This window comes from Embiotoca jacksoni, unplaced genomic scaffold (assembly GCF_022577435.1).
Source record: "Embiotoca jacksoni isolate LCO1_2020_lvr unplaced genomic scaffold, fEmbJac1.0.p SCAF_9, whole genome shotgun sequence".
NCBI lineage: Eukaryota > Metazoa > Chordata > Actinopteri > Embiotocidae > Embiotoca > Embiotoca jacksoni.
In genome coordinates, this window is record NW_027185447.1 from 15,128,348 (window position 1) to 15,145,568 (window position 17,221).

Genomic DNA, 17,221 nt, shown 5'->3' on the forward strand with positions numbered 1-17,221 from the left:
ACCCAACGTATTGTCCTCGCTGCTGTATCACCTCTCATCTGTCTCCTCTCCACCACAAGGCCACTTTAACGACCAAGTTTAGTGCATAACATCTTTTTTTTTTCAGCTACAATCTTGAGAAAAACCCCAGAACCTGCATAGTGGCACTGCGTGCCGTGATGATGTCAGTGCCAGTGTCGTCATATTTTCAGTGGGCACTGTCTAAACAGGCTGCTTTGTCAGGGTAGATAAATTGATAGCTTGCGTGCTCGACCGCTGTTGCGTAACAGACGTTCCGGGCGGTGGGTAGGTAGGTAGGCAATCGTGTTTATCCGCTTGTGAGGGGAGGGAGGGGGGCTGTGTGTGAGAGGGAGGGGGCGATGTGGAGAGAGATGGAGCGATCGGAGGGGGCGTACATCTCCTTACTAACTCATGGCTAGAGAGCTGGCAGCAGTACAAGGCTGCTGTATGTCGACAGAAGACCAGTCTCTCACCTCCACCCCCGGCGGTTGTATCCTGCGGGTAAAAAGCTGCGCACCTGGACTACACTTTTCCTTTCGCTCATGTCCTTGTCCTTCTAGGATATCCTGCCACAGCGGACACTACTGAAGAGGAGCCGCACAGACCTGCCGCAGGTACGTTTGCCAGTAACGGATGGGCAGGGGAGCCGCTATGCGGCGATACTTTGCGCAGTGATCCATGCGCACGTTGTCTCTACCTGCGCCGCGGTAACAGCCGTTTGCTCACGTTTACGTCAATTTAATACACTACGGCTTTAACTCACTTTTTTTTTTTTTTTTTTTTTTTTTTTTTTTACCCATGCCTGGTCTCATTTGTGGTATTTAAATTTGAGCACGAAGTAAGAGCTCCTCTCTCCATCGTATGAACAAAGAAGGCGGCAGTTTAGGTGAATTTTGCAGCTGAAGGTTTAGCAGCGTCTTCTTGACGTTAAGGACGGTAACGTAACGCTGTTACTGCTTTTCGTGACCAGCAGGGAACAACGCTCGACTGCGGAAATATACAAAACTAGTCTTGAGTTTTATCGCCCTATTTATCGAATGTAATTCATTTTTCATCTAAAAACTACCACAGTCCTCTACAGTAACTCATTTTAAACGGACCTGTTTTACCTACCGTCAATTAACGTTACACCGGGAACAGCTCAAAAACATAACGGTGTGACACGTTACAGTAACAACTTCAGACTTTGACATTCCCCTCGTAAATTTATTTGAACGTCAGTCCGACATAAATGTTCAAATATCCCAGGAAATCTAAGATGAAGGAAGAAGAAAAACCTGTGCGTACTTCGGTGAGACAGCAACAAGTGGAGTAGGCTACTATTTATTTAATTGGCAACCGCTGGCAGGTGCGCGACCTGTTGTGTCTATGTGTGTGTTCACAGTGTATTTATGAGGGTTTTACAACCTCACATAGCCTATTCAGGTGATCTGAAGTTATCGGTTTCCTTATCGGAATTTGAACGCATCAAAAGGTAGAGGGAGAAGACCAGTGTAGGGAAACCATCCAATGCGCCTCTCCCTGAACGCACAACAACAGAGCTGCTCCAAAGTGCTACTGGACGTAACACAGAGCCATGCCAGATGACTTTAAGTAAAAAAACAAAACTAGAAAAAACACATACCCTGATCTACTGACAAGAGAAAAGGGCCCTGCCTACTTCTAAAGCAGATTGAGACAGATTTACTGGCTGCTGTGACATGTTTTCATGGAGAAGTGAGATTTTTAGGGAGTAAAAAGGTGTGACAGGACAGAAGATGATCCATGACTGCATTCCTCTGTGTTGAGTATCCCATAAATGGTGTACTGCAGTGGATTATGTTGTTTAAACAGGTTATCATTCGCTCATATTTTGGGCGAGAGGCCTATAAACTGGCAGGATATTTAAATAATACCTTCCAGTTAACAGCAGAGGGGACACACTTGCCAGAACAGACAGTCCTGAATTGTTAGTGGAAAATAAAGCATAACTCAAAACAATAATTTATCAACGAAGCACCGGTCCACTAAACATAATCTAAGTAAGCTATTTTTGGCTATGAGAAGATGAAGTCCAACTTAATGCATTATTACATTTTTTAAAGTTGGAAATACACATCACCAGCACTCTCTCACAAGATAATACTTCATTTTACACACAACCTACTTACCAACCCAGTAATTACCACATATCACCATTTTATTGCATGCAGCTGTAACAATGTGAGAGTCTTGGGTTAAAGTGCCGCTGTGGTTAACCCCCTATCACAGGCAAACGGTTTATGACTTGTAATGCCTGTAATCTATTTTCCTGAAAGTGTTTTGTGGCTTGGCATGGTTTGGCCGCAGTCTTAGTCAGTCACCAGGCTCACTGTCTTTCAGGGTCCGTTTCTAGGAATGCATGAGCAGTCATTTTGACATGAGCACTGTCAAGTCATGTTTATTTATTAATTCGGTGTGAACAGCGTAACATTTCTGGTGAACTTTCTTTCCATGATCACCTGTCGTATGCCAATATTCCCAGTCTGTGTTTATCCTTGTGTACGAAAGGCCGTGTCTGACTTGTGTGCGTGGAGTCATAGTGCAGTTCAAGTGCCTTACCCTTTAAGGCTGTCCTTCAGCCTTTGATCTCTGGCCCGTGTGAAGGTGGAACATCAGTGAAAGATGTTGTGGGGCTCAGCACTTTTAAGCTGGACATCCGCTCCAAGTGGGCATCAAAAGCATCAGCGATTGGTTCAGGAGCCTCCTCTCCTCATATAGCATGACCTCGCTGTGTGGTCTGTTGCTCAGCTTGAGTTTGACACCCCCCCTCCCACCCTCTCAAGGCAGCAGAGTGCCTCAGGAGAAGCATCTTTAACAGGCCTTGGATTGTCTTAAGAGCTAAATGGACAGCTTCAGTCTGAAGTTGGGTGACTTCACCTGGAAAACTTTCTGGAGAATCTATTATACATATTGAGAGCTCGAGTATGTCTTAATATGTATCAGTACAGTTTAAACAGAATAGTTACGTGCCCGTTTTATTAAAATGATTTAATGCTGTAGCACGAGAATATTGTGGAAGCTGTTTGCAATCCATATGTTTTTTCAAGGTGTGGAATTTTTAACGGACAAACCAGCGGCCTCCCCCACCACTTGCATACCAACATAACCACACATACTCCCTCTTCCATTTCCCTCCTCTCTCTGTTTGTCTCTCTGTCTCACATACACACATATCCACACGCTTACACTGCTTCAGTCTCACCTCACTCCCTCCACAACGCAGTACAAACAAGTTACACATCTATATGGAAGCTGATGGGCAAGCAGTAATACTTAACTGAACTGTGTGGCAGTACAAAGATCCACAATGACACTCAGCTCCCAGCTGGTTTATTCCAGTTTATGTCTGCCATCAATTTGTGTTGATCTTTTTTTTCTCTATCTGTCCATGTTTACTACTCCTCTGTCTTTTCTTTCCCTCTGTAGAAATGGTCTTGCTGTATCTCTCTCGCCTTGTCTCTCTCTCTCTCTCTCTCTCTCTTACAGTCAGCGTCTTGCTAGTTTTTTCAAATGTTTATTTTTTTTCTGCGCATGTTTGTGGGCTCATTCAAGAGCCATCTTGATACTAGATCCTACCACTTCACTCAGGTATTGTGTGCTCACTCTATGATTGGGTGGCCTTGCATAATAAAGTCTGCATCCACACATATTCTAATAAGCAGTGATGGAGGCTGGGGCTGGTTATAATTCGAACTTTTAGTCACAATAACAGTAATGGCTCCATTGGTCAGTCCAGACTGAAATATATCTCTAACCCTGATGATAGCTCTCAGCTCAATGTGCCACTGTGCCTCACAGAGCTGCTATCCTGGCTGTAATCTAATTATTATTGCAGTATTTGTGCTGATGTACCCAAAGCAGAAACAAAGCAACATTTGCTTGGACACGAGACTTTGGTGAAAATCAACATGTTTTAATTCAAAACCTTTCAAAAGAAGCCAACGATTTCAAAAGTTGTTGTTGAATCAGAAGCAGCTGTGCAAGAACTTTGCTTAAGTAAATTACAGTTTAAGCAATCTTTTGAATTTAATCATGAACCATCTGATCAAAGAATAAGTAAACAAGATTTCTGACGGGACATTCGGTACTTTCTTTTTGTTTTTTCAGGACGCTTTTCGGTTATTACCAAAAGTTCGATACCCAGCCCTGATGTAGACAAGCGAGCATTAGATCGGTCTTTGTTCAAAAGACAAATATCCTTCTGTCCACAGACTTGTATCAGCCCATGGAAATAGTCCAGCCTGTCTGGAATCTGCCAGAGAAAGAGAACATTTCATAGACAGAGAAGATTCTCTGAAAACTTGACTGTAAACCCCCACTGACTGGTTCCTAATGCAATATTGGAATATTACCTCTTCCTATTAAAACATTGGCGTAGACATGACATCACTACAGCACCGATTAACTGATTAGTAGCAGCTGCTGTAGTACTGAGTCATATGATTGTGTAACCAGCAGGTCTATATTGTGGGCAGGGAGTTTATAGTAATCTTCAGATTGTTGCTTGCTGCTGTAATATTGGATATTATCCATGGGCATTTCCTGCTCTGGACAAAGCACATATTGTTCAAGACACACAACATGCTCACCATCATGCAAATGACATACAGAGCGATGTGTCCCCTGTCCCCCAGGGGCTGAACATGATAAAAAATACTCTGACTGAGAGTGCACCCATCTCCCATCTGCCTTCTCTCCTTGGACAGTCACAGAGGGACGTTCTGTCTTATTCGTGAGAGTGTGTGTGTGTGTGTGTGTGTGTGTGTGTGTGTGTGTGTGTGTGTGTGTGTGTGTGTGTGTGTGTGTGTGCGCTTTAGTCACAGTACTGTAGGATGTAATATGCAAAGATGGGCCATGGAGGGATTTAAAGGAGTACATTTTTATTCAAGCCAAATTACCCCAAAAATCTGATTACACTGATCCAATTTTATAGTGTTTGGTTAGGAGTGACACCGGACAAGACTGTTCCTGGCCTGTCTTCAGACTGCTTGAGTCTCCGAGCCTGTTTGCATTAGTTCGATGAAAACGTCTAGTCAAATTGCCCAGATCCAGTCAAGAAGGACATTTTTGGCAACTGTTGCTTCTGTGTGTGTGTGAGGCTGCATGCTTGTGCTTTTGGACGATGGGTGGAGATGAGATTTATGTTGACAGCGTTTCAAATACAGCAGCCGAGTGTTTCTCCTCTCTCGCTGAAGATTATTTGGCCAAATGCCTTTTGAAACTCATTAATCTCTACTACCTATCTTCGCACACGTAGCCCGACACATGCTGGATTGCTTTTGGTCACGATAGAGGTATGTTTACTAAAAGCCACGTCTCAGCAGTCACATTGTTTATGTTCGACTGCCAAAGTCCGCGCACCTGCCGGTTAGCCTCACAGGAAAGGTGAAGCAGGCTCAGTTTCTCCGCATGCCTTCCTGGATAGATGGATGTATCTGCACTGGGACCATAACAAACCTGTTAATACTCAAACATAGTTTCCTTGTGACTCTTTCTTTTTTTCTCAAATATTTTCCTCCTTGGTTTCTGTCAGTTTCTATCAACTAGCTGGCTCTGTCTTCAAGTTCTAGATTTACAGCCCTCTCTCCTTCTCAGTCTTAAATTTGTCACAATTTTCAACCCCCCCGCCTCCTCCCCCGCTTCGCCGTACCCTCCAGTCAGCTTCATCACATCAAGCCTCCTCCACCTTTTCCACTCCTCCATCTTTGTTTCTCCCCCTCTGCCCATCCTCTCTGTGAGCCACTTTATTACTGTACATCCACCTACTCTTTCTCGACCCATCTCTCTGTCTTCAGGGCTTTCTTTCAACGCTCGCCCAGGAGCATGCTGGAGGGCTGTGTTAAAATAACTCCAGTTAAATGAGGGACAAGAGACAATAAAAAAAGAAAAGGGGGAAGAAAACGAAGATTAGCCAACAGCCCACCAGAGAGAAAAGACGAGGAGGCTGAGACAGAAAGGAAAATAAACACTGAGGCTACTGTGAGCGGGTGGAGATTGAGATATACTACCTCTCATGTTACTGTACTCATTGACAGTTTTTCTCTTCATATGCTCGTGTGTGGCAACAAGATTGTGATTTGCTGTGCACTAGTCAGATATTTCTCACATCCCAACTAACAGTATACTGTGTGACTTTTTGCTTGGGGCACACACACATACATAAACACATTTTCCATATACTCACACAGATTACCCACACTTGAACACGTGTTCATGAGCACATGCCAGCTATGGTGTGCAGCTGCAGTAACATCTCTGAAACCTACACATCGTGGCTGTGAATGGACCTAAGGTGACTCATAAGCAGCCGAATGAATTCTCCCATCGTCACTTGATTTCTATTTTCTGTGCTTTCCCTCCTAATGTTTCAGCTCAAGTTTTGGTCTAATCCTGAGTACGCACCCTGATGCTATCTCCTACTGTGAGCCATACTGTAGGTGGAAACTAGTGACAAGAAGGGAGGTTTGTGTAAGTCAGAGACAGAGAACAAGGGCGCTCATTTCGGAGATGTGACTGGCAGCTGTTTGTCTAGATGACTCGTGGGATTGTGTAATTCTCATGAGCCTGAGGGGTTTCTGAGCTCTCTGAGCCTCAGCACACTCAGTGGTACAGCTGTCAGCTCGTGGCGTCTATGACTCAAACAGAAGTCGCAGTAAAGGAAGTCGAGTCCCACTGCTTTGAATAAAAACAAAATCCTGAAGACTTTGGAGGAGAGAGAAAGTGATATTCTTCCACAGAACATTTCATGGCACACAGAGTGAGGACAAATGTTAATGTGTCCATCTGCCACTGAATGAAACCATCTGGGACTCCTACCCTTTTTTGGCTTGATCATTTTGAGGGTGCTACTTTTTATATACCATACAAGCTTGCCTTTGTGTGTGTTCTTGTGTCAGAATATGTGCAATGTTTTCTGAAACCATATACCTCACCACACCCTGTGTGTCTGCTGTTGTCATGCTGCTAAAACTGTATAGGAGTTTCAGTGACATGCCCTCTGAATCAGCATAGCGAGGCTGCAACACGCATCCCTTAAATTATATATAACCTTAATCTCTGACTGATTGACATTATTTCATGAATTCAGTTTCAGCAAGACCACTGTAGATAAAATGACAAAAATACTTTGACTTCTGCAAAGAAGTCAAGCTTTTTTTTTTGTGCTGAACTTAACCGTAATAAATATGTTTTTTTTTTACTGTATTTCTACATTTTTGTAGTGTTTCATGTCTATGTCTATGCTTGTGTCATATTGATGAGATTTACATGCTTGTTTTTCCCTACAGAAACGCAGTGGAAGGATGGTGTTACAGACAGATTGAGACATCCAGAGGGACCAGTCACTGCACACCAATCTGAGACAGACCATGGCCCAAAAGTCTGTCCTATTCCTGGCCTACCTCCTGTCCTTCCTCTGTTTGTCAGATGCTCAGACTGTCATTGGTTATTCCTCCTCCTTCACTTCTTTGGACCTGCCTGGGATTCCTTCACCTCCACCGACTAAGCTGACTGTTCGATACTGGCCCTCTTTGCCTACCAGAGGCCGTAGTGATGTGCCCATCAGAGTTACAATGCGGGATAGGATAACAACTATGAATGCTGTGGAGCAGGAGCAAGGGATGACCCGTCCGACAACAGAGACCAGTCCCTCTTTGATGTCTGCCCTTTCTCCGCAAAACCTTAGCAGCGGGCCACTTGTAACTCGGCCAACAGCCTCCAGGTCCAGGACTGACACAGATAGTTTAGCATTCATCAGGGCCATGACAAAGGGAGATGCTGCAACAAAAGGCTCAACTCCACCTCTGCCCACTTTGCCCTCCACTGCTGTCGCCGAGCCTGCAGGTGATAAGCCAGTGACAGCAGGACATCCAGAGGGAGGATCAATCAAAGGGACAGAGGATGGTGAGTCACAGGACCTGGGATCAGGCAGCACTCCACCTGTGACATTTGTGAAGGAGGAATCGCCTGTTCCTGTGCCAACGGCTGATGATGAACTGGCACAGTATCGGCCACAGGCACAGACGGTGATATCTGAAGTTTCTGATATAAAAACTCCGCCACTGGACAGTCAGACTGTGAAGCCTCACCTGTTCGTGCTGACAACAACCAGTACAACCAATACGATATCTACAACACTACAGACAAAGACAAGAGTCACACTGTCCCCTGCGGTCACACAACAAACACCTCAGATTGTAGTATTAACAGGTGAGATACCAAATATGTTAGAATGAAGGCTTGTTGACACTACAGGGTTTGGATCAGATGTCACACCATGTCATAAATGTATCTTTTCCTCAAATTTCTAGGTGATCTGACATCCAAAACTCCTTCCACTGACGGAGTAAGTCCAAAGCAGGACTCTGCTGCTGTGACGTTACCCCAGCCCACATCTGTCACCACCGGTTCTACTGATAAACAGCCACAGACTGTAGGACAACCAGACACTGCCCAGAGCCAGAAGAGTTTGCAATCAAACACCACAACACCACAACTGACAAGCACATCAACGACTGTTGTGCTTACTACACAGGAGGTTGTGAGAACATCCTCTAAAACAACAACTCCACTCGGCAAAACGACACAATTAGGAAAGCATACAAGCACAACTGTGCAGTCATCCAAGACAGGTAAGAAAAAAGGGTCTTGTGTTCCGTGGTGGATTAGTTTTAGAGTTTCCTCTGTCGTCTGATGATAAATTGGAATTATTTGTACAGCTGGGACTTTTTTACTGGAAGAATTTGAAAAAAAAAAAAAAAAAAAACGGCTTCAAAGTAGGGAAAAAGCTGAAACACTTTTCCATGGAAAGCAGGGTTGCAGTTGTGGGGGGTAGACACAGTGAGGGAAGAAAGTATGAGGTGAGAGGGGGGAGTTGAACAGGGGGCAAGTTGGAGTTGCAGCCAGGCAAAGAGATAAGAGACAAGAGGGAAAAAGTAGGCTCTGAAAAAGAGACTGTCGGGAATACAGATGAGAGAGAGAGAGAGAGTAGACAGGGTGGGTGAAAGTGTGGTCAAAGGAAGGTACAGGCATAGAAAAGGCAGGGAGTGGGAATGGTAATGAAAACCAGATGCAGAGAGATGAAGGGAGGGGAGATGAGGGAAAGTAAATGGAAAAGGAAAAGCATGACACATGGGGTACATGAGCCAGTCGCTTAGATACCAAGAGAATAACATCTTAATGACTTTTAAACAGCCATGTTCTCCATCAGATCGCATTTAAATAGGGAGCTACACACTAATTTGTTGGTGCTTGAACATAATCCCAAATTTTTGTTAGCATATGATGCTAGGGGCGATTCTTTTTCTGTTCAAAATTAGCTGTGTTCGGTTCAGCCAAACTCTCTGGCACCTCCTTAACCTTGACATAATAGTTATGACTCCGAGGTCTGTTAAATACATTGAAAATCTCGACTGTGGTTGCAGCTGCTGCGCTGAGTGTAAAAAGCAGCACACTGGGTAGCCCTAGGTTATGTTTCTCACATATATCTGCGGAGATATTGGTATTAACAAGCCTGACAAGCACCGGAACCAAATTGTACATAAACACGATTTAATTCTCACAGTGGTGGTAAAGCCAACACATGGGCCATGAACTTAAAAAGATGTTTAGGACTGACAAACAGTAGCATTGGTTGTCATAAAGAGCATACAGCAATCGATGTGCAGACAAGTTCTTTTCAGTGTGCTAAATCAATAGAATCAGTGCATTAAAAAGATTCATTAACCGAATTGTTCATTGCTTGACCAGAGCGTCGACTACATAATCCCACTCACTGAACTGAAAAAGGTAAATGGTTTATATTCCTCTCAGTCCCTGACTTCCTGAAACGGAGGTGCTGTTGCTTTGACAGACATGCCAAACTCTGTTTATTCATCCTGCCGTTATCTTTGGTGAAGGCAGGGTACACTCTGCACAGGTTGCCAGTCCATCACAAGGCCGGCACACAGAGAGACAGACAACATTCACGCTCACATTCACACGAGGCCAATTTAGAATGACCAATCTTTGTATTGGTGATGTCTTTGGACTGAGGAAGCAATAGCACCCTGAGAAAACCCACGCAGGCTTAGTGAAAACATGCAAAATGCCACACTGGACCAAGAGGTTCGAACCCAGAACATTTTTGCTGTGAAGCTACAGTGCTAGACACTGCACCGCCCAACTAATAATTTTTGATCATTTGAAAGTTTTGCTGCTGAAAATTGCATATGAATGCTGTTGTTTTGAAGAAAACATTCACGAACAACACAGGGCTTGGTAAATCTAACCCCCGTCCCGTACAGACACATCAGGAAACCTCTCGTAGAGAGCTTTTAGAGAGCTCCTAGCTCCGCTGCACCACAACAAAACTCTGTCATAGGGCCATAAATGTGTTTCTAATGCCTGTCAAAGCTCCAACAGATTACCAGAATTGGAGAAAAAGAGAGTCTGATATAAGTTTCACAAAGCTGTTAGCTCTTGAGTTTTTCTCAGTCGAGCTGAGTGTGCATGCTCAAAACTTTACTTAGATTAAAATAAACATTGAGTTGTTGCGACTTTCCAAATGTTATTGGACCAAATTAAACAAATTCTGATAATTCTAAGAGACAGTCTGTTTTGTGACATTCAGAAACATGTATTTACAGCCACTCTTCTTTTCCACAGTTGTGTATGGGTAAAAAGCATTTCAGACCCGTGTGCATCATATGATGAACACTAAGTTGTAGTCACCTGGTTTGGCCAGTCCATCGAACTTATTAATTATTACTCTTTTAAGTCAAGTATACTTGTGTGTTTGCGTACATGCGCGCGCGCGCGTGTGTGTGTGTGTGTGTGTGTGTGTGCGCATGTTCATGCGTGCTCATGTGTGTGCCCGTTTATTACTGGATCATAAACATGAGTGTATTTCCTATGAGATGGAACAGGATATTTATTTTTTAGTTCATTGCAACATGTTGACATATAAAGCAGTGTAAGCAGTGTCTGTGTTACAGAGAAAACTCAAGGGTAGGGGTAAGTTTAAGTGTATCCAGCTGTGTAATGTGATCAGCACATCTGGAATGTGTCTCGATCTTGCTCCTGTTAGAAAGAAATGTCTGAGGGAAGGAAGTAAAACATACCTTTATAAAAATAAAGAAGTGTGTCTGATCTATATGCAGCGCCCACCTATGTGAAGCCTGAAAGTGTGGGTGTGCGTGTGTGAGAGTGTGTGTGATGGGAGGGTTAGAGTGAGGGAGAAAGCTAGGAAGTGAAACACATGCAGGAGTGAGTCATCGGTCTTTGTATCAGCTTTATGGGTGTCTTCTACAGGGTGAGGACAGCTTAAAGTCCTCCAAGTGACTGATTGTTTTAATGTTTTACCACTAATTGTGTTGTTACACCCTCCCTCAGCTTTAAAACTGTGCGAAACCTAAGAAATAATTTGATCTATTTGCTGTTTTCCTTAAAGGTATTCATCCATTTTTACACTTAGTAGTACTGTTAGTTACATAATTTCCTGCTTCTTACTCGACTCTTGTGTTATGTGTTTTTATGCTGTTTGTTATCTTTACAGTCGAGCACTAAGCACTGAGGGAAGAATGGCCCTATGATTAGAATGCTGTTGGGTGTTTCCAGTGTGTTACTGCAGGATAAGGTGGAGCAACTTGAGTAAACACAAGTCAGTGTGAGCATGAGAAAATTCGAGAGAAAGTGAGATACCGTATTGTCAAGGTGTCTTGTCAACAGACAGAGTTTTGTTTCGTACAACGGCAACGTTGAACAGAGGGTTGACCTGGTTGATAGATCCATTGTGACACTGCACTGTGTTGCCTAACTAAGATGTTCTTGATAATGACATAATCTAATCCAATTAAGACACACAATAACCTCTAGGTGATTCAGAGTGCTAATTTAGACACGCGTGTTTATGAATATAGAGGGGATGATCAACTTGTGATGTACATACACATTATATATTAAGTTTGCTAGATATGATTAACCATTTCAGCTGTATGTTGGTATTAGCATTGAAATTAGGCCTTTTTGGGCATAATATGTTCAGTTTTGTGTTAAATTTTAGTACACTTTGTCTGGATTAGTTTATTTTATTTGCATTTTAGGCCATATTTTTTTAAAACGATTGTACAGCTGATGGAGCAGCACACTAACCTGATCCTCACAGAGAGGAGAGAGGAAAGAAACTGATGCAAATTTAGTCCAATTTTTTTATATAAATTTTACTGAGAATGTACAGATTGGTTTATTTATGTGGACTTTTGTCTTTGTGTCAAGAAGCTATTTAGACCTTGGACAATGTGTCTCTGCAGAACTGATTAAATTACTACAAACAGTTGAGATTGTCAGATAGTTCCAGCTTGTAACTTTGATGGAGAGCTACACCCCTCTAGTGGCTCTCAGTAGTACTTCATGTATTTTTGTGTTATTACTCTGCTTTTCAGATTAATGGCATCTAGGAACAATTTAACATATTTGTCTCATGTATTTAATTTTTCTTTCTCTTTTTCCAGGGGCCTCTACCTTCCTTTCCACCAGTTTTGTGCCTGGCACCCAAACGAGGTTTGGCCCCACATATCAGCCTGGTATTCATCAGAGAAACCAATCTCACCTGGGACGTCCTCACCAAGCTCCCTATTCCACCTTTAATCCAGCCCTCTCCCCCAGTGCCAAGCCGTCCCCTAATAGCACACTTCTTTACTGGGGTGATCTGAGCCGGACGCTGGCTTTCGTCTGGGAACTGCATGTCTACGGCTCAGCGAGCCTCTTCCTCCTCCTGTTCGCTGGAGCTGCTCTTGGCCTCACCCTGTCCCCTGCCACGAACTGTCCTCATCGGGGTGCTCTTGCACTCGCCAACACCCTGTTGTTTCTGGCCGGAGGACTCAGAGCAGCTCTCTTTCTCATTGACCCTTATGGCACACGAAATGTCCTTCCTCGCACCGCGGTTACAGCCCTCTACAACTTACCTCTGCACCTGCTAGTATGGACGCAGGCTGCCGTGGCACTGCTGGCACTGAGATTGGCAGGAGTGAGTGTGCTACCTTCAACTTTGGAGCGTCCTCCTCTGGTGGCCGTGTTGGTTGTGTTGCAGTGCACCCTGCTGTTGGCTGCTGATCTGCTCTCCACAGCCCTGTCTCCTCTGGTGCCTGTCACCCTACAGGTCCTCTCCCTGTGTTGGGGTCTGGCTCTCTGTCTGGGTTTCCTCTGCTATGTCTTTCCACGTATACGCTGTCCTCCTATTCCCCTCCCTGGAATCCCTGAAGAGCCCAGAAGGAAGGCTTGGACAGGGAGCGGGAGGATAGGAGTGATCCTGGGCAGAGTGCTGGCAGTGTGCGCAGTTATGGGAGCATTTTGTTGTGCTTTGCATGTCCATGCTACATTGTGGCTCTATGGACTGTTAGGAGAGTGGACACGCTTCAACTGGGGATGGTGGCTAGTGCACTTCTGGGCCCGGCTCCTGGAGCTGGCCTGGGGCTTCTCCCTCCTACTCATGAGTTCCTGGGTGTTTTGGAGGCCTCAGGGTTGGCGGGGAAGGGACGAAGGTGGACAAAATGGCAGAGCAGCAGGAGACCTGCCATCCCCCGGCCAGTCTGTAGGCTCCACTCAGAGACATACCTGCTGGTCCAAGATAGTCCAGAGCCTGAGAGGGAAGCCCTGTAGAAAGTCTGACAGTAATGGTGTAGGAGGAGGTGTAGGAGAAGTGCCTAACAACTGGGCTGGTCAGGAGCGTCCTGGAGCTGACATCAGCAAGAGTCTGATCAGGAACCAGAACCATGAGCAGGCCACTGTCCAGCCTCGCTGCGTCAAAGACAGCAACCGGGGACGCAACCACAGGGGCCACTCTGCAGAACGGGGCATATCTGATGGTTCCACTGGCTCCCTGCTGAGACTGCAGGCGTTGGGCCGGCCTCCTCAGCGCTCAGTGAGTGGCAGTCTGGATCAGGACAGGGATACTTCCCTGTCTCTCTATGAGTTTGATCTGCGACCGCCCTCCCCCATTGACCTGACCCGCAGTATTGACGAGGCTCTGCACAGAGAACACCTGCTTGGAGGAGGGAGTCTGTTTCATCCTCTGAACCCAACTTCACAATCCCCTTCTCAAGGCTCAGGGGTCAGCCAGGGGCCCTGGCTTCGCAGGAACAGTGATCCTCAGATGCTCTCTGAGAGCAGCGAGGCCCCGACAGAGTCTTCCATGCCACTAGGGGGCAGCATTCTCAGCAGCGTGCCCAGCAGGCAGGTGACTGCTCCCCCTACACCTTCCCACCAGGGTCACAGGTGGGCTGGGAATGGGATGGGAAGCGTCCCTTCATCAGTGTCCTGCCCTGTGTCACTCCGTCCCTCCAGAACATCAACGGGACATCTGGGGGAGGACGGAGTGGAAGACACACGACCGTTTATCACCCCAGACTCTGAGAGGGCGCGAGGGAGAGCCGGGAGGCCGGTGGGGTCGCGCAGTTACCTGGAAGTCAGTCGACATGACGATTCTGCCAGTGTCAGCAGTGAAATTATTGACTTATGAACTGATACTTGGGGATAAGGACCAATGACTGCACATCAAACACATCCATTTAAAAAATACTGTTTCTTGTCACAAATATTGGGATGATTTGGTCATTAAACTGCCTAAAAAATTTTATTTTCAGAAGACGGAAAATAGCAAAAAGAGGACCTGGGTGAGGAACATAAAAGATGTATCCCCTAGTTGCCTTTTACTTTGTTAAAGGTTGCAACAACTGTGTTTGTGGAACAGATATGGTAAACATTTTACTCTGGGAGCAAAAATGGGAGAAACAGCACACATAAACAACACAACACACTCATAACTCTTTCCATCTCTTTCTCTCACACTCATTATCTCCCCCTCTTTCTTGTCTGTATAACACTGATAGAACTCCGAGTACTTTGGGACCATACGTACATTTCCTGAGAACGGCTATTAGCAGGTCCATGCTTAAGTCTGAAATGCATTTAATATGTTTAGACCTTTAGCTCCCTGTCTGGGAACATACTTAGCACCTTTAAGTTTGAAAGGTAAAAGACATATGTGGCCCAAAGTGTCTGTAAGTCCCAGTCTTATTGTTTCTATGAAAAAAATATCTGCATATATTTGATCGTGAATTTAATTGCTTAAATAGAGTTTACTCGCTGTCTCCCATATTTTGGTTTGCTATGTGATGTAAAGATGTGCCATACATAATCATGGTTGTTTTTTGTGCTATTTTTAATGGATCTGTAGACCCATTATTTGGGTTAATTCTCCCTGGTGTCAGTATCATAGTGACTCAGCTGCAGATTACTACGTCTAAGCTCTTAACATGCTGCTGCTGTTGTACTTGTCCAGTTTGCCTTGTATGTTAAAGTGGGTTATGTCAAGACAGGTAGTAAACAAAAGTCGGAGACATAGCTGACATGCAGACACATGCTTACATGTGAAACTGCTGCTCAGGCTTTTAGCTGTTGGAAGAAATTGCCAGATATTAAAATGAAATTCACCTGTGAGGTCAATACATTTTGTTATATTAATTTGCTGCTGGACAAAGCTTTCACAATCAATAATCATGCATAATTGAAGCCTTTTGCAGAGACTGAATATGAATATACATCATATTTATGCTCTTATCAGTTGCACTGAATCAATTCAAATTGTTTGATATTTAATTACATGCTACACAGCTTTGCAGGGCTGCAACACATACGACTGGCTTGGCATGAACCTCAGAACTCTTATACTAAACCTAACTCAATAACAGAGCACTTAACTTTAAGCCTGAGCACTAGACTGAAGTATTTTACTACCCAAGAGGAAAATACCTTTCAAAAAATATATGATGTATGAGCAACAATGTAAATACTGTTATTTTTGATGTTATTGAATAAAGGCGTATTTGAAACATAGTCCTAGTTGTTACTGTGAAAGACAATCTAAAGTGGTATTGCTTATGTGTCTGAAATGTGCAGACAGTTATGCTATTTTGATGTCAGATTGTGGCCTGTTTAGGACACGCAGAGCTGTGACAGTTGATACTTGACCCCTGGGGTTTTGTCAAGGACTTTCTGGGCTGTGCTCAGGATTGTAATAATGATGCAGGTTTTGTATAATGTGCAGATAATGTTTTTTTCTTTTTTTTAGTCATTAGAGGAGCAGTATGTAGGATTTAGAGGCACCACTCGCCGCACCCTCCCCTTTCAAGTGTGTAAGAGTATCTATCTTAGCCACAAGATTTGCAAACTACACGAGGCCCTCTGTAGAGCCAGTGTTTGTTTTGTCCCTTTTGGGCTACAGTAGAATCATCTTGGCAGGCTCCATGGAAGAGAACCCGCTCCTAATGTGGATATGAAGGACTCATTCTTAGCAAGAAAACAAAACGATTCTTAGTTTCAAGAGATTATACACTAATTAAAACATAATTATAAATGTTATATTCCATTTCTGTCAATAGATCCCCCTAAATCCTGCACACTGGTCCTTTAAATGTCGACAAAGTATTTTTGGTCATTTAATTCCGTTGAAACTGTTTTGATCCTGACAATAGCCTGGTGGCTCCCTCCTCAGTCTTAGATTTGAAAGGCTTTGTTCCAACATGAGATATCTATCATTGTTTTTTTTTTTAAGAAGACTTGCTTTCTTAGATTGATACCTGTAATGCTATCTTGGGATGCTGTTTTGAATGTGTAACGATAAAGAGAAATTTTTTTCAAGGTGTTTGAACAGCATTTGAAGTAAAGCTTAGTTATGTTCCTGATTAGAGCCAGTCTGTTGCTTGTTTACTGGTACCTCAGTGACTCGCAGTACCTTCCAGTGTTGTGAGATGCTTGACTTGTTTAGTATTTACAGTACAATGGCCTTTTGTTGCTGTCTACATTCCAATGACCCTGTGTGATTTCACTGTTTCAGTACTCCCAGTACCTGTACTTACACCATGGCTACCGTGGTTCTTCCAGCAGCTGTAGTATTTTCCCACAAATCAGTACGTGCCATAGAAAATACAATCAATGTGCCCCCTCCGGTCCATAGTCACTTTGCAAGAATGTTAAACAGTGTTGGTTTCATCTGTTTACTTTGCTCATTGAAGTTTTGTTCTTGTATTTCTTGCTGCGTTTCATGTCTGGATTTAAATAAAAATGGGAAAACTCGAAATCCCTTTACTGTCACGTGGTGTGTTAAATTGTTAGTGTGAGTAAAATCAACTACTTGAAAGAAAAGCTCCCTTTTTGCGTTTACCAC

At 44.0% G+C, this 17,221-nt stretch overlaps 1 protein-coding gene across 1 annotated transcript; it reads left to right on the forward strand.

Annotated features, from left to right (window-relative positions):
* Nucleotides 1-367: 367 nt before the first annotated feature.
* LOC138192769 (proline-rich transmembrane protein 3) lies at nt 368-17,134 on the forward strand. The gene is made up of 4 exons (XM_069140413.1): nt 368-614; nt 7,308-8,229; nt 8,331-8,651; nt 12,510-17,134. The coding sequence occupies exons 2-4, from the start codon at nt 7,389-7,391 to the stop codon at nt 14,513-14,515; spliced, it is 3,168 nt and encodes a 1,055-aa protein (XP_068996514.1). The 5' UTR covers nt 368-614; nt 7,308-7,388; the 3' UTR covers nt 14,516-17,134.
* The last annotated feature ends 87 nt before the right edge of the window (nt 17,135-17,221 follow it).